General features: G+C 39.3%; 1 protein-coding gene across 2 annotated transcripts in view; it reads right to left on the bottom strand.

Moving 5' to 3' along the window:
* Positions 1-2,902: 2,902 nt before the first annotated feature.
* The window catches only part of FAM161A (FAM161 centrosomal protein A), a 31,390-nt gene continuing 11,315 nt past the window's right edge, over positions 2,903-22,977 (bottom strand). The window contains exons 2-7 of one of the 2 annotated variants that reach the window (XM_060169613.1): positions 15,825-16,063; positions 12,419-13,585; positions 11,910-12,077; positions 10,152-10,251; positions 4,100-4,254; positions 2,903-3,637 (exon numbers count right to left, since the gene is read on the bottom strand). In XM_060169613.1, the coding sequence (XP_060025596.1) occupies positions 3,502-3,637; positions 4,100-4,254; positions 10,152-10,251; positions 11,910-12,077; positions 12,419-13,585; positions 15,825-16,063 (1,965 nt within the window). In that variant the 3' untranslated portion in view covers positions 2,903-3,501. The remainder of the gene's footprint in view (positions 3,638-4,099; positions 4,255-10,151; positions 10,252-11,909; positions 12,078-12,418; positions 13,586-15,824; positions 16,064-22,977) is intronic. The other variant, XM_060169614.1, reaches the window with a different exon arrangement.

Here is a 22,977-nt window from a genome sequence, read left to right as displayed (position 1 = left end):
AAATCCTAGACCCTGCACAGTTCTTGACAGAATCTAGAAAATCTGTCCTGGGCTGCTTCTCCCTTGTAGGAGTACAGTACAACTCATTCCACTTAAAATATGAGCAAAGAAAAAGGATCACAATTGAATCTCATTCAAAGTGTTTTTCTTCTTTGTTTCGTTTTGTTTTTTAAACAGGAGAACCAGAGAAGAATAATATCTGTTTGGACAATGAAACCATATCAGAAAAACATACCCACAAAAGGAAAGAAAACTATAGCTATCATAATACTTCAGAATTAGCTAAAAGAAAATGATAAAAACTGTAAAGGGAAATGTAAATTACAATGTGAAAAACTGAAATAAAGTGACTGAAAAAAGATTTTAAAAGAGGAGTAAAAAACCCAGGAAACATCAGAAAGAAAAAGTCATCTCAAAAATGAAGACTAGAGTGAATAAATACAACAAATAATGTCTTAAAATGAGGAAAATGTGAGAAATAGAAAAGAATTGGAGGGACCTCCCTGGTGGAGCAGTGGTTAAGAATCCACCTGCCGATGCAGGGGACACGGGTTAGAGTCCTGGTCCCGGAAGATCCCACATGCCGCAAAGCAACTAAGCCCGTGCACCACAACTACTGAGCCTGTGCTCTAGAGCCCACGAGCCACAACTACTGAGCCCGCACGTCACAACTACTGAAGCCCACGTGCCTAGAGCCCGTGCTCCGCAACAAGAGAAGCCACCACAATAAAAAGCCTGCACACTGCAACGAAGAGTGATCCCGGCTCGCTGCAACTACAGAAAGCCCGCGTGCAGCAATGAAGACCCAACGCAGCCGAAAATAAATAAATTTATTAAATAAATAAGCAACAAGGATATACTGTATAGCACAGGGAAATATAGCCATTATTTTGTAATAACTTTAAATGGAGTAGAATCTATGAAAATATTGAATCATTACATTGTATATCTGAAATGAATATAATATTGTAAATCGACTATAATTTTAAAAATAATAAATTAGTAGTAATATAAGTAGTAAATAAGTAGTTCAAATATTATTTCTAACAAAATAATATTTAAACCATTTCATATCTCACTTAAATAAAAGAATGTTTAAAGTTAAAAGTTTCTTGAGTAATATCCTGTCCTCTGACACTATCACTTGAATACCCTAGTTTACAAAGAGCCTTTCCATATACGATTACACCAGTTCTTCCTACAGCCACCCAAGATGGGTACTATTCCCATTTTTAAAGAAAACTGAAGATTGGTCCTGAAAGCAAGTCCCACACACTGCCGATGAAACTGAGAAGAAACAGAATGGGGAGTAAATCCTTAGGAAGCAAGTTACGTTTTGAACGTTACAATTTGTGGATTGTGTTTCACAGGTTCTCAATAAATTGGAAGAGAAATGTTTTTAATCCATGTGTACTCATTTTGAAGTAATTATAAGTAAAATTAAAAACCATATTCATCTACTTACTCATCCAAGTCTTTATTAAATACCTACTGTATGTACAATCCTGTGCAAAATATTAAGGAATAGAAAGATGAATTTTTAAGTTGTGCCAACTCACAAGGACTTTACAATCTAATGATAGTGACAAACAGTTTAACACAAACTTAGGAAAGGAGTTTATGAGTGGACATTTGCTCTTAATTGAGAAAAATCACCTCATGTTTTAATTTAAGGCATAAATTGCCAGTTGGAAGACACTGCTATTATATACACCTTTATTAGTTCTTCGTTTTTAAAGGTTTATTGTTTCTAGGAAAAGAGAACTCTTACCCAATCACATCTTTATGACTGGTTTGAGTTTTTAAAACAAAAATTTGCTCAAAGAGCAAAATGATGGATTCACATAATCAAATTAACGTCATGCACAGAAAGACAAGTGTGTCTGCAATAATGTGTAAAGAGTTGAGCACAACTGGGTCCCGTATTAAAGGGTCAAATCTGAATTATTCTGGAGACTTGCCTTGAAAAAGTTATTATACACAATTTCATCATATATAAAACAGGGGTGATATTTAACTCCAATTAAGGTTAAAACTCAGATGCTATAATTATTTCCACCTGTCTTAATACACAGGGTTAAAAAAACTAGTATAAAAGCTTTTCTAATAATTTATGTATCAAAAATAAATTGGAATAAAAGTAGGGATAAAAGAGAAAAAGTGATGATGGTGTGGCTAATTTAACAGTAACTCTCTCTTTGGCCTTGGAATTGCCACTTGGAGATTAATTTTTCTCCATTTTAAAATGGGCTTTGGGACTTCCCTGGCGGTCCAATGGTTAGGACTCTACCCTCCCAATGCAGGGGGCATGAGTTCAATCCCTGGTCGGGGAACTAAGATCCTGCATGCTGCACAGCGTGGCCTAAATAAATAAATAATAAAACGGACTTTGAAGCATGTGCCCTCCCTGGGTTCTGCACACCTTTCACAACTGGCTTCTGACTGGTGCAGCAGGTCTGGTGTTGCTTTAACGGTTGCAGACCAGGCTTAGAGTTTCTTTAGCAGTCCAGTCCCATCAAACTTTTAGAAGCCTTCAGGTGTATATTTAGCCACACTCAATTTGATGTTAAACTTACCCAAATAACAACTTTTCTTCCTTTTCTTTTTTATTTTTACATTTGAAAACTCTTGAGTTTTATTCGTTAGCCTCTATATTCTGACATCCTCCGTTATTTAGCTTAATGGCAGCTCCCTAAGGGCATATGAAACAATAGACTTGGATTTTTCAAAATAAAAACCAGTAACTCTCAGTGCATAAATGAATGTAAATGTGCAAGTTATCTATTTTTTCCTGTTTTATTACTTTTTAAAAATGGCTCAGATAAGAAATTTAAAATACCTAGTAAAATAAGTTTGAGGATTCATTTTGTGAGATGTACTGCAGAGAAAAAGGAGCAAGTAGTATAATTTAAAAATATTTATTGATTCATGCTTTCCAGAACTTTTTTTTCAAACCAAAGGCCAATACTCCCCTCTGCTCTCAATGCTAAGCAATTTTTTCCACCCAAAATGATAAAATTATGTATATTTTTATACCTAATCAGTTTGTGACAGCTGTGCTTCTCAAACACTTTTTAAAAATAGAAGTAAGATCAAAGTTGCAAACAGACCATATGTAGTACTTTTAAAAACTGTATAGGCAAAGCCTGACTCTAACTGAGCAAATGATCCATCAGCTGGATTCGGCCTTTTCAGGCTACACGAGGACTTTGCTCAAGAGACCTGCACGGGGCTTCCCTGGTGGCACAGTGGTTGAGAGTCCGCCTGCCGATGCAGGGGACAAGGGTTCGTGCCCCGGTGCGGGAAGATCCCACATGCCGCGGAGCGGCTGGGCCCGTGAGCCATGGCCGCTGAGCCTGCGCGTCCGGAGCAAAAAGAGACCTGCACGTTATCAGACGGGTTCCCATGGATGTCCTTAACACCACAGGCGCGGCTTCTGACACCCAATGCTGCCAACAACATCAGCGGAACAGAGAGGAGACCCTGTCGACTGATTCAGTTTTATTCTTCAACACAATTCTCTTCTCCACTCTCTTCATCAGCTTTACCTGTTTCCTTGCAAGAATCTTGGCTGTTGGTATCAGTAAGATACTTTTCTTCCCCATTCTCTCTTTCTTCTATTTTCTCTTCATTAAAGCTAGAGGAAGAAATTTATCAATCTTTCAAAGGAAAAATAATTTGGTTTAAAGGTAAACAAACCCTCTGTAATGTACGCCATCCTGCAGTTAGTCTTCCTCAAGTGTATAAGCTCCGATTTATCAAGAGAAGTCTATAAAAGTACCCATTGGGAAAGTAGATATTCTTCTGAGAAGTAATTTATTTCAAAACTTGATTGACTCAAACTTCATTTGAAAGCATGTTATTATTTTCATTATTTATGTCCGAAATTTAAATTATTTTACTTTAAAAACAAAATACTTCATCACCGTGTAATATTTTGAAGTGTCAAACATGTTAAAATGTCAGTATATCTTACAGTAGTTCACATGTATTCCATTAGGTAAAAGACCTTTTAAAATATCATAGAACAGAATTTTAGCTTTCCTGCAAGTAAGAATTTTTTCAAAGGTAAACCATTCAGACATCTTATATATGTTACCTTTCTTTATCTTCAGTGAAACTTTTCATCTCTTGATTGCTGAAGTACTCAAATATTTTTCCACTTTGGCCTTTCTTTGAAACAAACTCATCAGATATTCCTAGTGCTTTTAAGGTGTTAGAATAATGCTTTTCTGCTGCCATTCTTGCATTTTTCTATAGGAAAGACAAACCTTTTTAGATAAGAACAAAAGACTTTAAGTTTCCATTACAAATGTACGGGTTAAAAGCTCCTGTGAAAATTAAATTCAATGATCACAGTTGGTTGAAAAATATGCATACCCTCTGACCAGCAATTCCACTCCTAGGTATATGCCCAGAGAAACTCCTACATATCTGCCCAAGGAGACATACCAAAATGTTCAGAACAGTACTGTTTGTAACAACCCCAAACTGGAAACAACCTAAATATCTATCAGCAGTAGGATGGATAAATAAATTGTGACGTATTCATGTAACAGACTAAAATAAAGCAACGAAAATGAACTCTAGCTATATGCCACAACATGGACGGATCTCACAAGCAGCATACCACAAAAGAGTACACGTAGTATGATTCATTTACATAAAGTCCAAAAACAGGCAAAACTAAACTATGTTGTTTAGGGATACGTACAGCAGTGGTAAAACTGTAAAGAAAAACAAGGAAATGCTTATGTCAAAAGTTAGAAGGGTGGCTACCTCTAGGTGAGAGGCACACAGGGTTTCTGGGGTACTGGCAGTGCTCTAATGCTTTTAACCTGGGTAGTGGCCACATGAATTTTGATCTATAATTATTCTTTATACTGTTTCATGACTGTTCAAGGATATCTGAAAAAAATCAGTAAGAAAATAAGTTCCTGTGATAGTTGTCAGAGAGTTCTTTATGTGCCTACTGTAAATTTTACCCTTTACACGCCATATCTCTAATCCACCAAAGATGATAAAATCATCTATGTTGTTACCTTAATTCTGTAGAGGAAGCAAGAGATACAGCAAGAAAAACATGAATTTAGAACTGGGTTCAACTCTCCGGAATGTTACTTCCTGGCTTTGTGGGAGTTGTGATGACACTCTCATACCTAAAGCAAGTCAGTTGTCACAGTTCCTGAGGCCACAGGATTTACAGGGACATAAGATGACTGGGGTTCTCATTAGTGCCTTGGCTTTACTCCAATTTTATCTCCTATGAGTGGACATGAACTAGTATAGGGCCAAAAATCGTCATCTGGACCTCAAACTAAAGGAAAGGCCCGAGGAATGGCCCAGCCCCAATGCACCAATGGCATCCCATCCTGGAAAGGGTGTGGAAGAGCACCCAGTCTCACCCCAAATTTAACAAATAAGTAAGACACTCCCTCCACTCTTGCTGAGGTTAAGCTGTTTGCTTAAGGTCACAGGATATAGTGAGAGGGAAAACCAAGTCTCTTAATCCTTTCCTGAGTCTTCTCCACTCCACCATGCTGCTTTCTAAGTGGAAGTGGTTATCCTGGAGTTTGAAGGTAGCCTAAAGCCTGACTTCAGCAAATCAGTGTCAGATATTTTCCTAACCCAGGGATTCCAGCATAAGGAAGGACCATGGAGTCTAGTGTCCCATGGGAGAAACCAAAATGGCAAAGACTGATTACAATGGATAAAACTATCACCAGTGCATTTCCTGACATGCTAGAAAACTGAAAAAAGAAGCACTCAAACTGCTGCTAAAATGCACCCACTGTGAATAATAATAAATTTCAGAAAAGTAAGTAAAAATGCAACCAGAGGCTATGAACACAAACAGACAAGACTTGGGGAACTGAAAGGCACAGCAAAGTGAGATGAGAACTATGCCCCAAAGACTATAAAGCAGAATAAAGAAACCCCAAACGTAACCCAATGTATTAAGAAAAATATATTCTAATTTTAAGCAAATGAAATATAAAAGATTTAAATGATACTAATCAATGTTAGTGCTTGTAAGCCTTCATCTGAATTTGGCTTAAAATCCAATTTAACATCTATTCAGTTAATAAATCCTGTGATTTTCAAGAAACAGGAAAACATGGTTTGCTCTGTCCTGGATCACAGGCTTACTCTGCTAGGGGATAACTCAACAGCAGCAAGACCACAATTAACACTTATAAACGGGTAATGCATAAAGTTGTGAGTGAATTTATTAAATAACAGCTGTTAATTAGCAGCAATAGTCACTGCAAGAAAAAAAGAAGTTCTAATTTATGTTAACAAAACCAAAACAATGGTGAGTCACCCTCAGTCACCCTGTATATAGAATTTATTACCTTTTAATATTTTATATCAAGGTGAATAGTGTATAATTGTTCCTAATTGAAACAAACATTTCCCCCTTGAATTTCACAATGCAAAAGAATTGTAAAGACCATGAAATAAAAAGTAGTTAAAATAACTGTGTGGTTATTTTGTTTTTCTATCTAAGACTGCAAAAAAAACAAATTAACTTTGTTTCTTGAGGAAACCAAAATAATGAGGAATGATGAAAGTCTGTCTACAATCACTGCCCTAGTTTGAAGGGGAAAAATACTTAATTTTTATGAGCCTAAGTTTAGTTTATAGTAATTCTTTCCTTTATTTAATAATAACTGAATACTTATTTTGTGACAAGCCCTCACGGGAGGTAGAGGCTATATGGGGAAAGAGAACAGCATATGTGTGGGCCAAGGGTGGTGGAAGAAATATCAGCTATGAAACTAACCTATGTTTTCAATATTTAACATTTCTTTATGGGTTTAATTTCACACACACCACTTATTTTACCACATTTTCTCTGGTGCTTAGAAAGAGTGGGAATTCACAGCACGGTAAAACTGCTTGTTAATACTGAGGCTCATCACTAGTATTGTCAGGGTAGTGCTCTCAGCCTGGACTAATCCCAGGAAGAAACAGTTCAGTTTGGGTTCAACAAATGTTTCTTAACATCCCCTTTGTGCCATACATTGTCTTAGGTGCTAAGTGCTAGGAATACAAAGATTTGACCAACACCTTTAAAAGTAACTAGCTGAAAGAGAAGAGAGCATTGAACAGATAATTTCCACACAACATGCAGGAGCAAAGACAGAGATGCACAAAAGAGTAATAAGAGAACACAGAAGAGGACTTCCCTGGTGGCGCAGTGGTTAAGAATCTGCTTGCCAATGCAGGGGACACAGGTTCAATCCCTGGTCCAGGAAGATCCCACATTCCGCGGATCCACTAAGTCTGTGTACCACAACTACTGAGCCCACGAGCCACAACTACTGAAGCCCGCGCACCTACAGCCCGTGCTCTGCAACGAGAAGCCACCGCAATGAGAAGCCTGCGCACCACAACAAAGAGCAGCCCCTGCTCACCACAAGTAGAGAAAGCCCGCGCACAGCAACAAAGACCCAACGCAGCCAAAAATAAATAAATAAAAAGACTAAAATACTTACTTTAAAAAAAAAAAAAGGGGGCTTCCCTGGTGGCACAGTGGTTGAGAGTCCGCCTGCCGATGCAGGGGACACAGGTTCGTGCCCTGGTCTGGGAAGATCCCACATGCCGCGGAGCGGCTGGGCCCGTGAGCCATGGCCGCTGAGCCTGCGCGTCTGGAGCCTGTGCTCCACAACGGGAGAGGCCACAACAGTGAGAGACCCGCGTACCGCAAAAAAAAAAAAAAAAGCCTGCAGTTGGGAGCTGGAGATAACTACTTTGAGGCGAAAGTCAATCACTTTATGCTGAGTAACACAGAACAGCTTAAGATAATTTTTTTCCCCTAAAGTTGAAACTGAGATATGAAAAAAACCACCATCCCTTAAAATGAAAAGCATTACGTAAAATTATATCCAAATCAGTCAGTAAAGGGTTCCCATAACTTTGAGAGGCTGTAATATGTACATTTACCAATAACACACGTCCTTTGTCCTCAGTGAGTCACTGACATGGGCAGTCCTATAAGGACACTCATCTGTCCCAGACACTTGCTGGCAGGAAGCTCCAAATGTAACAGCTTGAAATTCACAACACAGCACCTGTAACCTCCAGTGATTTTGTCCATTGTTAAACCATGTCGCCCATAGGAGCCCCTCCCTCATGGACACAAAGGGGAAGATCATCTGAAATTGACAAATTTCTCTTAAGGGAAAGACTGTAAAACTGAGTATAAATCTAGTAAAATCAGAATTCATCGTCCATAGGATCAAAGTATTTTTTCTGATAAAAAGGAAGTGCTTCTCACAGACATAGAAAACAAACTTATGGTTACCAAATTGGGTGAGGAGGGATAAATTAGGAGATGGGATTAACAGATACACACTACTTTATATAAAACAGATAAACAACAAGGTCCTACTGTATAGCACAGGGAACTATATTCAATATCTTGTAATAACCTATAATGGAAAAGAATCTGAAAAAGAATATACATATACACACACATATACATATATAACTGAATCATTTTGCTATATACCAGAAACTAATACCACATTGTAAATCAACTATACTTCAATTTTTAAAAAAAGGAAGTCCTTTCGGTAATTGTAGATAAGACTAAAAATTATAGACTCACTTAAAAAAACTGATCAACAAAATGAAAAGGCAAAAATTTAAAAATGAAAAGGCAACCTACTGAATGGGAAGAAATATTTGCAAATCATCTACCTGATAAGGGGTTACTATCCAAAATACATAAAGAACTCATACAAGTGATTAGCAAAAACCAAATAATCAAATTTAAAAATGGGCAAGAGATCTGAATAGACATTTTTCCAAAGAGGATATTCAAATGACCAACAGGCACGTGAAAAGGTGCTCAACATCACTAATCATTAGGGAAATGAAATCAAAACCACACTGAGATATCACCTCATACCTGTTACAATGGCTAGTCTCAAAAAGACAAGACATAACAAATGCTGGTCAGGATGTAGAGAAAAGGGAACCCTTGTGTGCTGTTCGTGGGAAAGTAAATTGGTGCAGCCATTATGGAAAAAAGTATAGAGGTTCCTCAAAAACTTAAAAATAGAACTACTGCACAATCCAGCAATTCCACTCCCAGGTATTTATCTAAAGAAAATGAAATCACTATGTCGATTCACTGAAGCATTATAGACAATAGTTAAGACGTGGCAACAACCCAAATGGCCACCAAAAGACAAATGGATAAAGAAAATGTGATACACACACACACACACACACACACACACACACACACACACACACACAATGGAATATTATTCGGCCATAAAAAAGGAAATCCTGCCATTTGTGACAATACAGATGGACCTTGAGGGCATTATGCTAAGGGAAGTAAGTCAGACAGAGAAGGACAAATACTATATGATCTGATTTATGCGTGGAATCTAAATACACACACACACAACTCATAGAAAAGGAGATCAGATTTGTGGTTACTGGAGGAATTGGATGAAGGTGTCAAAAGGTACAAACTTCCAGTTATAAGATAAATAAGTACTGGGGGTGTGACGTACAGCATGGTGACCACAGCTAACACTGCTGTGTGGCATATTTGAAAGCTGCTAAGAGAGTAGGTCCTAAAAGTTCTCATCACAAGGAAAAATAATTTTTTTGGTAACAATACGAGGTGATAGATGTTAACTAAATGTATTGTAGTAATCATTTCCTAATATACGTATGTCATGATGCTGTATACCTTAAACTTATACCTGCTATATGTCAATTTTATCCCAAGAAAACAAACAAAAAAAAAACTGGCAGGAATAAATCTGATTCAATTAGCCATTTTGTTTCATTTTTAATTTTTCAAAGACTTCCAAAACTCACCTTAATATTTGGCCAAGTTGGTACTAGCCATTAAAAACAGGTTGTGAAACTATTATTTTGAAAATGATTGGATTAGCAGCATGTTCTTTATCAAGCTTACGAGCCTCATCAAGATTCAATGCTCAGATTTAAGCAAAACTACTTACTTGACTGATGTGATGAAGCTGTCACAGAAATAATACTATCTCAGTAAATTATATAACACATAAGAAAAATGGACCATAAAAATTAGGAGATAGAGATGTTAAAAAAAAAAGAACAAAAGCTGACAATAGCTCTCAAATTCCAACAAACACAACCTGAGCAACTCTTTCAAATAGCAGCGGCCTGTTTTTTAATTTTTCTTCTCTTTCTTCTAGTTCTCGTCGGTATTCTCTCATCCTTTCTTTTTCACTCTTTCTAAAATCAAATAAAAGGAATGGAATTTTTAAAAGAAATAAGAATTTGCACATATAACATTTAGTGTAGATGACAAATCAGAAATTAAGTCATGAGCACAGTTTATCACAATTTCTTTCCCAGACTGGTAAATTTTTATGGAATGCAGGATAAAAGTTCTAGGTTCTGAGAGCACACATTTTACATGCCGGGAACAGTCTGGGTACTTTGAGGTTCCTGAAATCTTCAAAGCATAATGGATTCAGTGGCTTCAAACTGGCCTGAGGAGATAAATGAATGCTCTCTTATCTCATTTATAAGTATTTATAAACCAAAAAAGTTTGGTCCAAATTTAGTATCTTCTCTTTAAGGAATTTCTTCTGAAAACAAGACCTTGCTCTTCTTTTTTCCCCTAAATGATATCTCGTATAGGTTGATGGCACAGTTAATTAAATGGGAGCAGGGGAGGGGAGAAATGGGGAGTATGGGAATACCACATAGAGAGGAACAGGAACCAAAATACACAAATTCACAGTAAGTATACTTACTATTTGAACCAGATCCTATAATAAATTAAATTATGCGACTTTCTCTATGTAAAATACACTAATTCTACCAAGATCATAAGACTTCATGGATTAGAAAAAATAATTATACCATAAAATGATAATTATGCTTAACTATACACAATTTAGCATTATGGAAAATCCCATTTACTTTCTAAGGATGACTAGTATAATTCTAACAAATATTTTGCTCAAGTTCATCAAATCAAGCTCCTTTTGTCAATGAATTACATTGATACACATTATAAGGAATGTATACATAACATCTGTTACAAAGGAATATAATAATTATTATACATAATATACATTTAAAAAGGAACACTCATAATTAAAAGCAAATCTAGATTTGGGGTACTTATAAATCAGATTAAAAATTAATAAATCATATTACTTACCCAGCTTTGAGGGAGATATTTTACTACTTAAACATGAACATTTTTATGTCGCAACATAAAAATGTTCCTCTGGAACACTGATTTTCAAACTTTGTACTGCAGAATTGCAGCATGTAATACATACTACTAAACCTTAACACACGTGTTAACTGACACACCACATAACTGATGTTAACATCAATGTGTTAATTTGTGCTATCAGATATCATGCAGACCTTAGAACAAAGCTCTCTGACATATCTGTTTGTTGAAGAATATTCTGAGATTACACGGCAAGCTATTAAAAAGAGCTTTATCTGTGTGAATCAAGATTTTTCTCAATATTGCACTGTGCAATAAAAAATAATATAAAGAAAAAGTTTAGATGCTGATGTAAGATTACAACTGTGAACCATGGCCACATGTTTTTCTGTTCATCAACATGGCGTCATGGTCCTGGAGTCAGTATACATGTTGGTTCTCACCACGAAGTGAGTGAGTATGAGTGTGTGTGTGTGTGTGTGTGTGTGTGTGTGTGTGTGTGTGTGTGTGTGTGTGTGTGTGTGTGTGTGTGTGTGTGTGTGTGTGTGTAAGTTAACTATAAGTAACTGATAGTAACTTGAATCCAGAAACTGAAATACTAATACTATTCTTAATTTGTTCATATATTGAGGGGTCCACTGATCCAAAAAAAGTTTGAAAACCAATGATCTGGAGGGTCAGGATTCTCTCATGATACCTGAGAGATTTTACTCTGGATTTAGACATTTGAGCTAAACTCTGATGTGAGTCATAAGCCTTAGCCCGGGTTGTCAAGAGTTTCTGCAATTCTTTCATTCTTTGCTTCTGCTTAGTTAGGATCCGATTTCTCTCTTCTTCCAACATTTTCTTTTCCTCAAGTGATCTCCTGAGGGCAACAAACTAAGGCTTAATTCACTTTAAGCCAATGAGAATGTTGTTTAGCAAAGACAACACGGGATAATTCAACGGTTGAAAACAAGGGGCAACCTTCTGAGAAGGATCTGAGTTGTAATTAGAAAATCAATAGGGTGACTGTAACCTTTTCTATCCCCAAAGATTCATAAAATGGAAAATACATTCATTTCTTAGAAGAACACCCTCTGGCAAAATGTTCTATATTATATAGTAAAATATGTTACCAGATAAAATAACGTCATAGTTTCAAATTCCCCAATACAAAATCAATGGAGCAACCACGAGTCAATCAGTGCTGTATCAGTTATTTACCTTGTGGCTTGTTCTCTTCCCCTGGAGGACACCGTGGGCATGGGAGGGTTGCAGCTACAAGGCACAGGTTTTGCATTTCTACTTCTAACTGGTGACCAGCGCCTTGGAGACAGATAAGGCCAACGTGTTTCTTTTAAATTTTCTTCATCTGCTTCAATATCTGCCAAGATTTTCTCTCTTTCAGTGGATGCATGTGAGGCTGCATGAAGGTCAGATGGTTCACAGACTGTCAGGGGTTTTGGACACTTCTGTTCTGAGTGATGTTTCTTATATCTCTCAGGAAGGTCTTCAGTATCAGCAGTCTGGCACCTAAACTTGTGTTTACACTTGGACTTTTCAGCCTGTTCAGGACACTTGGGCTTCCTTGTAGCATAACTTCTGAGAGCTGGACTACAAGGCAGAGGGGATGAATTCTGTAAAAAGTCTTGGGTTCTCTGCTGCGTCCTAATGTTTCTATAGAGCTCTTCTTCTGTTAACTTGTCATTGACAGTTGAACCATAAGTAGATCGAGGTATCGGTCTGGCTTTAAATTGGTTTGTTTTCTTTTTAGACTTAAAAAAGTCTTTCAGCTGCTTTTCCCGAATTTGCTTCTGTTCCTCCCTTGCAATAAACTTAAACGGCTTTTGAGAGGCCAAAAGAGCTTCTTTGTTTTTCTCCTTCATAGACCTCCTCCGTTCTTCATTTTGCTTGACTATATCATGATAAAGGGGGAGAAAGACGAACGCAGGAACTGGGTTGGCTCGGAATTTTTTCTTACACTCTGATTCTTCTTCTTGTTTCTTGAGCAGTTTGCGTGCCATTTCAATATCTGATTTAGATTTCATGTTCTCTTCTTTTTTCTTCTGCTCTCTAATCATCATTTGAAAAGGCTCAGGTACTGTAATCTTTGGCACCCATTCTTTTGGCTTCTTTTTTTTTTTTTCGAGTGCTGGCAAGTCAGCATCTTCAAACTGAATATAATCTTCAACAGAGAAGTTTGTCCACATGTTGTTGATGAGCTCCTTAGCATAGGTCATCATTCTGCTTTTCTCAGAATACTCTTTTTCTACATTGGGCAACTCATCTTCAGAGGAAGACACAATCAAGGAGGAAGACTGACCTAAATCAGGCTCTGAAATTGATGTCATTAATGAAACAGGATGATGGGAGCTCTTTTCTGATACAGACCTAAGTAAATGAGAAGAATAATTAGGTTACTCTTTCAGCTGCATGTGACCAAATATAAAAATTAAGAACTACATAATTTCTAAGATCAAGGCAAAATCAGTTAGAAAATAGGAGCTGGATAGGGCTTGTGAAAATTATCAATTTTTTTTTAGAACAGAGCCTGGGAGATGCCGATAAATGATCTAGTTTTACTCCCTCATTTTACAGGGCAGGAACCTAAGACAGAAGAGGCTCCTTGGGTCTAATCACTATTGAATTATCCACACATTTTCCAGAGTCACCATCTTAAAACATACATCTGATCAAATCACTCTCCTTCCTGAAACTTTCCAATGATTTGTCATTGTTACAAAGTCTAGATTATAGGGACTTCCCTGGTGGCTCAGTGGTTAAGAATCCGCCTGCCAATGCAAGGGACACGGGTTCGAGCCCTGGTCCGGGAAGATCCCATATGCCACAGAGCAACTAAGCCCATACGCGACAACTACTGAAGCCCGTGTGCCATAACTACTGAAGCCTGTGTGCCGCAACTACTGAGCCTGCGCTCTAGAGCCCACAAGTCACAACTACTGAGCCTACGTGCCACAACTACTGAAGCCCACACACCCCAGAGCCCGTACTCCACAACAAGAGAAGCCACTGCAATGAGAAGCCCGTGCACCACAACGAAGAATAGCCGCCGCTCGCTGCAACTAGAGAAAGCCTGTGCGTAGCAACGAAGACCCAATGCAGCCCCACCAAAATTTTTTAAATTGAAAAAAGAAAAGTCTAGATTTTAAAGCCCTTCAAGACTAGCCCCTGCCTTCCTTTCCAGTTTCACCTCTTGCCTCTCCCTACCCCGTCACCATTCTTAAGTGAGATCCAATCACAGGGGGCTTCCCTGGTGGCGCAGAGTGGTTAAGAATCCACCTGCCAATGCAGGGGACACGGGTTTGAGCCCTGGTCTGGGAAGACCCCACATGCCACGGAGCAACTAAGCCTGTGCGCCACAACTACTGAGCTTGCGCTCTAGAGCCCGTGAGCCGCAACTACTGAAGCTGCACACCTAGAGACTGTGCTCCAAAACAAGAGAAGCCACTGCAATGAGAAGCCTGCACACCACAATGAAGAGTAGCCCCCACTCGCCGCCACTAGCGAAAGCCCGTGCGCAGCAACAAAGACCCAATGCAGCCAAAAAAAAAATCCAACCACAGGGGACTTCCCTGGTGGTCCAGTGGTTAAGAATCTGCCTTCCAATACAGGAGGATGCGAGTTTGATCCCTGGTGGGGGAACTAAGACCCCACATGCCTCGGGGCAACTAAGCCTACGCACTGCAACTAGGGAACCCGTGCACCGCAACTACTGAGCTTGCGGGCTCTGGAGCCCTCGCGCCATACCTAGAGAAGCCCGCACACCTGCCACGAAGAAGAACCTATGTGCCACAACGGAGACCCAGCACAAGGAAAAAAAAAAGATCCAATCACAGAAGTTCCTCACACACACACGGTGATTTCTCACGGTGCCATGCTTGGCACACATGGTTCCTGCTGCCTAGAAGGCCACTCCTTGCTTCCTACATCTGCTTCAGCTATTTCTCCTTCAAGACTGAACTCAGATACGACACTCGATGTGCCTGTATCCCTCCACTGACACCCTGACATGATCAACTGCTCTTCCTCTGTCTCCATGACACTCTGTTACACCATGTTGTGTGTTTGGATCTCAGCTAGTCTTTGACCTCCTTGAGGGCATCTTGATTTTGACTCCTCGGTGCCCAGACAAGGTCTGGCACACAGGAGATGCACAATCAGAGCTGACCAACTCAAGTTTCAAAAGAAGCAAGTTTATGGCAAAAATGACTATTTTGAAAACTTAAATCGGATCTATGTCTTAGCTCTGAACCTTCTGTACTATATCTTTACTGAGCTCATATTAATCCACATATTATTTAAAAAGGGCTTTTAAAGTTAAATTTTAATATTCATCATTTGAAAATGGCCCAGACTAAATATTCTGATACATGTCTAAGAATGGTGGGTCAGACAGAAAAGAACAAAGGGCCACCAAATGACCCACAAGGCAAGAAGCCACCTAATAGGTTGATAAGCCATCAAACAATCTGAATAAAATCTCACCTCTGTATATCATTAAAAGCACAAAGGGATATTTGAAAGAAAATATTCTGAAATAATTTTGTTCTGCACTTTTAAGTATACATTTTACTTTACAGTCCACAAATAACATTATGTACAAACTTACCTGGAAGAGACACTAGCGGCTTCTTCCATGGTGATTGCTAGCTGAACTTCCTTTAAATTTAATTTATTCTGGTACATTTTCTCTAACTTTGCCATAGTTTCCATGTGGGCTGCCTTCAGCTCTTCTAGTTTCCTGAAGTACTCTTCATTAGAGTGGTAAATATCAGAAAGGTCCACAAAATCCTCACAGCTTATACGTTTTTGTTCATTTACCCCAGAAATGTTGGTGTTAAAATCAGCCTGGTAGGAGGAAAAAACCTGTTATATGATGTCTAGAATTGAAAGACAAATTAAGTTGACACTGGTTCCCAATGCTGCTTTTTAAAAAGTCCACTTAAATAGGTTATATGTTATTTGTGGACTATGTACATATAACAGATTATAAGTTACTTGTGGCCTATGCACATTTTCTCCTAATGACATTTTATTAAGAACAAGAGAGAGAGACCAAGTTGCCAGAAAATAAATGTTTAATCCATTTTATAAAGGATGGTTAGATTCCCAGATCATGTACTAACCCACACACTATAGTAGGATCAAGCCAAACCACCCTTTGTAAGGAGCCTCCTTCTGGAGGAGCTTCAAGATGGCGGAAGAGTAAGACGCGGAGATCACCTTCCTCTCCACAAATACATCCGAAATACATCTACATGTGGAACAGCTCCTACAGAACACCTACTGAACGCTGGCAGAAGACCTCAGACCGCCCAAAAGGCAAGAAACTCCCCATGTACCTGGGTAGGGCAAAAGAAAAAAGAATAAACAGAGACAAAAGGATAGGGATGGGACCTGCACCAGTGGGAGGGAGCTGTGAAGGAGGAAAGGTATCCACACACTAATAAGGCCCTTCGCGGGCGGAGACTGCGGGTGGCGGAGGGGGAAGCTTCGGAGCCACGGCGGAGAGCGCAGCAACAGGGGTGCGGAGGGCAAAGCGGAGATTCCAGCACAGAGAACCGGTGGCGACCAGCATTCACCAGCCCGAGAGGCTTGTCTGCTCACCCGCCGGGGTGGGCGGGGCTGGGAGCTGAGGCTGGGGCTTCGGAGGTCGGATCCCAGGGAGAGGACTGGGGTTGGCGGCGTGAACACAGCCTGAATGGGTTAGTGCGCCACAGCTAGCTGCAAGGGAGTCCGGGGAAAAAGTCTGGACCTGCCGAAGAGGCAAGAGAGTTTTTCTTGCCTCTTTGTTTCCTGGTGCATGAGGAGAGAGGATTAAGAGCGCAGCTTAAAGGAGCTCCAGAGACGGGCGCGAGCCACGCTCTGAGCGCAGACCCCAGAGACGGGCATGAGACGCTGAGGCTGCTGCTGCAGCCACCAAGAAGCCTGTGTGCGAGCACAGGTCACTATCCACGCCTCCCCTCCTGGGAACCTGTGCAGCCCGCCACTGCCAGGGTCCCATGATCCAGGGACAACTTCCCCGGGAGAACGCACGGCGCACCTCGGGCTGGTGCAACATCACACTGGCCTCTGCTGCCGCAGGCTCGCCCCGCACTCCGTACCCCTCCCTCCCCCCGGCCTGAGTGAGCCAGAGCCCCCAAAGCAGCTGCTTCTTTAACCCTGTCCTGTCTGAGCAAAGAACAGACGCCCTCAGGAGACCTACACGCAGAGGCGGGGCCAAATCCAAAGCTGAACCCCGGGAGCTGTGCAAACAAAGAAGAGAAAGGGAAATTTCTCCCAGCAGCCTCAGGAGCAGCGGATTAAATCTCCACAATCAACTTGATGTACCCTGCATCTGTGGAATACCTGAATAGACAACGAATCATCCCAAATTGAGGAGGTGGCCTTTGGGAGCAAAGATATATATATAGTTTAACTTTTTTCTCTTTTTGTGAGTGTGTATGTGTATGCTTCTGTGTGTGATTTTGTCTTTATAGCTTTACTTTTACCATTTGTCCTAGGGTTCCGTCTGTCCATTTTTTGTGTTTTTTTAAAATTACTTTTCAAAAATTTTTTCTTAATAATTATTTTAATAACTTTATTTTATTTTATTTTATTTCTCTCTTTCTTTCTACTTTTTCTCCCTTTTATTCTGAGCCGTATGGATGGAAGGCTCTTGGTGCTCCAGCCAGGCATCAGGGCTGTGCCTCTGAGGTGGGAGAGCCAAGTTCAGGACACTGGTCCACAAGATACCTCCCAGTTCCATGTAATATCAAATGGCAAAAATCTCCCAGAGATCTCCATCTCAACACCAAGACCCAGCTTCACTCAACGACCAGCAAGCTACAATGCTGGACACCTGATGCCAAACAACTAGCAAGACAGGAACACAACCCCATCCATTAGCAGAGAGGCTGCCTAAAATCAAAATAAGGCTACAGACACCCCAAAACACACCACCAGACGTGGACCTGCCCACCAGAAAGACAAGATCCAGCCTCATCCACCAGAACACAGGCACTAGTCCCCTCCACCAGAAAGCCTACACAACCCACTGAACCAACCTTAGCCACTGGGGACAGACACCAAAAACAACAGGAACTACGAACCTGCAGCCTGCGAGAAGGAGACCCCAAACACAGTAAGGTAAGCAAAATGAGAAGACAGAAAAATACACAGCAGATGAAGGAGCAAGGCAAAAACCCACCAGACCTAACAAATGAAGAGGAAATAGGCAGTCTACCTAAAAAAGAATTCAGAATAATGATAGTAAAGATGATCCAAAATCTTGGAAATAGAATAGAGAAATTACAAGATGTTTAACAAGGACCTAGAAGAACTAAAGAGCAAACAAACAGTGATGAACAACACAATAAATGAAATTAAAAATTCTCTAGATGGGATCGATAGCAGAATAACTGAGGCAGAAGAATGGAAAGTGACCTGGAAGATAAAATAGTGGAAATAACTACTGCAGAGCAGAATGAAGAAAAAAGAATGAAAATAATTGAAGACAGTCTTAGAGACCTCTGGGACAACATTAAATGCACCAATATTCGAATTATAGGGGTCTCAGAAGAAAAAGAGAAAAAGAAAGGGACTGAGAAAATATTTGAAGATATTATAGTTGAAAATTTCCCTAATATGGGAAATGAAATAGTTAATCAAGTCCAGGAGGCACAGAGAGTCCCATACTGGATAAACACGCCAAGACACATATTAATCAAACTATCAAAAATTAAATACAAAGAAAAAATATTAAAAGCAGCAAGCAAAAACAACAAATAACACACAAGGGAATCCCCATAAGGTTAACAGCTGATCTTTCAGCAGAAACTCTGCAAGCCAGAAGGGAGTGGCAGGACATATATAAAGTGATGAAGGAGAAAAACCTACAACCAAGATTATTCTACCCAGCAAGGATCTCATTCAGATTTCAAACTTTTTTTTTTTTTTTTTTTTTTTGCGGTAGACAGGCCTCTCACTACTATGGCCTCTCCCGTTGCAGAGCACAGGCTCCGGATGCACAGGCTCAGTGGCCATGACTCACAGGCCCAGCCGCTCCACGGCATGTGGGATCCTCCCGGACTGGGGCATGAACCCATGTCCCCTGCATCAGCAGTGGACTCCCAACCACTGTGCCACCAGGGAAGCCCCCTCATTTAGATTTGATGGAGAAATTAAAACCTTTACAGACAAGCAAAAGCTAAGAGAATTCAGCACCACCAAACCAGCTTTACAACAAATGCTAAAGGAACTTCTCTAGGAAGGAAACACAAGAGAAGGAAAACACCTACAATAACAAACCCAAAACAATTAAGAAAATGGTAATAGGAACATGCATATCGATAATTACCTTAAATGTAAATGGATTAAATTTTCCAACCAAAAGACATAGACTGGCTGAATGGATACAAAAACAAGACCCGTATATATGCTGTCTACAAGAGACCCACTTCAGACCTAGGGACACATACAGACTGAAAGTGAGGGGATGGAAAAAGATATTCCATGCAAATTGAAATCAAAAGAAACCTGGAGTGGCAATTCTCATATCTGACAAAATAGACTTTAAAACAAAGACTATTACAAGAGACAAAGAAGGACACTACATAATGATGAAGGGATTGATCCAAGAAGAAGATATAACAATTGTAAATATTTATGCACCCAACATAGGAGCACCTCAATACATAAGGCAAATACTAACGGCCATAAAAGGGGAAATCAACAGTAACACAATCATAGTAGGGGACTTTAACACCCCACTTTCACCAATGGACAGATCATCCAAAATGAAAATAAATAAGGAAACACAAGCTTTAAATGATACATTAAACAAGATGAACTTAATTGATATTTATAGGATATTCCATCCAAAAACAACAGAATACACATTCTTCTCAAGTGCTCATGGAACATTCTCCAGGATAGGTCATATCTTGGGTCACAAATCAAGCCTTGGTAAATTTAAGAAAATTGAAATCATATCAAGTATCTTTTCTGACCACAATGCTATGAGGCTAGATATCAATTACAGGAAGAAATCTGCAAAAAATACAAACACATGGAGGCTAAACAATACACTACTTAATAACCAAGAGATCACTGAAGAAATCAAAGAGGAAATCAAAAAATACCTAGAAGAAAATGACAATGAAAACACGACGACCCAAAACCTTTGGGATGCAGCAAAAGCAGTTCTAAGAGGGAAGTTTATAGCAATACAATCCTACCTTAAGAAACAAGAAACAACTCAAATAAACAACCTAACCTTACACCTAAAGCAATTAGAGAAAGAAGAACAAAAAAACTCCAAAGTTAGCAGAAGAAAAGATATCATAAAGATCAGATCAGAAATAAAAAGAAATGAAGGAAATGATAGCAAAGATCAATAAAACTAAAAGCTGGTTCTTTGAGAAGATAAACAAAATTGATAAACCATTAGCCAGACTCATCAAGAAAAACAGGGAGAAGACTCAAATCAATAGAATTAGAAATGAAAAAGGAGAAATAACAACTGACACTGCAGAAATACAAAGGATCATGAGAGATTACTACAAGCAGCTCTATGCCAATAAAATGGACAACCTGGAAGAAATGGACAAATTCTTAGAAACGTATAAACTTCCAAGACTGAATCAGGAAGAAATAGAAAATATGAACAGTCCAATCACAAGCACTGAAATTGAAACTGTGATTAAAAATCTTCCAACAAACAAAAGCCTAGGACCAGATGGATTCACAGGCGAATTTAATCAAACATTTAGAGAAGAGCTAACACCTATCCTTCTCAAACTCTTCCAAAATATAGCAGAGGGAGGAACACTCCCAAACTCATTCTACAAGGCCACCATCACCCTGATACCAAAACCAGACAAAGATGTCACAAAGAAAGAAAACTACAGGCCAATATCGCTTACGAACATAGATGCAAAAATCCTCAACAAAATACTAGCAAACAGAATCCAACAGCACATTAAAAGGATCATATACCATGATCAAGTGGGGTTTATTCCAGGAATGCAAGGATTCTTCAATATACGTAAATCAGTCAATGTGATATACCATATTAACAAATTGAAGGAGAAAAACCATATGATCATCTCAATAGACGCAGAAAAAGCTTTGACAAAATTCAACACCCATTTATGATAAAAACCCTGCAGAAAGTAGGCATAGAGGGAACTTTCCTCAACATAATAAAGGCCATATATGACAAACCCACAGCCAACATCGTCCTCAGTGGTGAAAAACTGAAACCATATCCACTAAGATCAGGAACAAGACAAGGTTGCCCACTCTCACCACCCTTATTCAACATAGTTTTGGAAGTTTTAGCCACAGCAATCAGAGAAGAAAAGGAAATAAAAGAATCCAAATCGGAAAAGAAGAAATAAAGCTGTCACTGTTTGCAAATGACATGATACTATATATAGAGAATCCTAAAGATGCTACCAGAAAACTACTTGAGCTAATCAATGAATTTGGTAAAGTTGCAGGATACAAAATTAATGCACAGCAATCTCTTGCATTCCTATACACTAATGATGAAAAATCTGAAAGAGAAATTAAGGAAACAATGCCATTTACCATTGCAACAAAAAGAATAAAATACCTAGGAATAAACCTACCTAGGGAGACAAAAGACCTGTATGCAGAAAACTATAAGACACTATAAGATGAAAGAAATTAAAGATGATACAAACAGATGGAGAGACAGACCATGTTCTTGGATTGGAAGAATCAACACTGTGAAAATGACTCTACTACCCAAAGCAATCTACAGATTCAATGCAATCCCTATCAAACTACCACTGGCATTTTTCACAGAACTAGAAGAAAAAATTACACAGTTTGTGTGGAAACACAAAAGACCCCGAATAGCCAAAGCAATCTTGAGAAAGAAAAATGGAGCTGGAGGAATCAGACTCCCTGTCTTCAGACTATGCTACAAACCTACAGTAATCAAGACAGTATGGTCCTGGCACAAAAACAGAAATATAGGTCAATGCAACAGGATACAAAGCCCAGAGATAAACCCATGCACATATGTTCACCTTATCTTTGATAAAGGAGGCAAGAATATACAGTGGAGAAAAGACAACCTCTTCAATAAGTGGTGCTGGGAAAACTGGACAGGTACATATAAAAGTATGAAATTAGAACACTCCCTAACACCATACACAAAAATAAACTCAAAATGGATTAAAGACCTAAATGTAAGGCCAGACACTATCAAACTCTCAGAGGAAAACATAGGCAGAACACTCTATGACATAAATCATAGCAAGATCCTTTTTGATCCACCTCCTAGAGAAATGGAAATAAAAACAAAAATAAACAAATGGGACCTAATGAAACTTCAAAGCTTTTGCACAGCAAAGGAAACCATAAACAAGACAAAAAGACAACCCTCAGGGGCTTCCCTGGTGGCTCAGTGGTTGAGAGTCTGCCTGCCGATGCAGGGGACGCGGGTTCGTGCCCAGGTTCGGGAGGATCCCACGTGCCACAGAGCAGTGGGCCCGTGAGCCATGGCTGCTAAGCCTGCGCGTCCAGAGCCTGTGCTTCACAATGGGAGAGGCCACAACAGTGAGAGGCCCACGTACTGCAAAAAAAAAAAAAAAAAAAAGACAACCCTCAGAATAGGAGAAAACATTTGCAAATGAAGCAATTGACAAAGAATCTCCAAAATTTACAAGGAGCTCATGCAGCTAAATATCAAAAAAACAAACAACCCAATCCAAAAATGGGCAGAAGACCTAAATAGACATTTCTCC

The sequence above is a fragment of the Lagenorhynchus albirostris genome, chromosome 13, assembly GCF_949774975.1.
Source record: "Lagenorhynchus albirostris chromosome 13, mLagAlb1.1, whole genome shotgun sequence".
NCBI classification, from domain to species: Eukaryota; Metazoa; Chordata; class Mammalia; order Artiodactyla; family Delphinidae; genus Lagenorhynchus; species Lagenorhynchus albirostris.
This window is presented reverse-complemented; position numbering and strand designations above follow the sequence as displayed.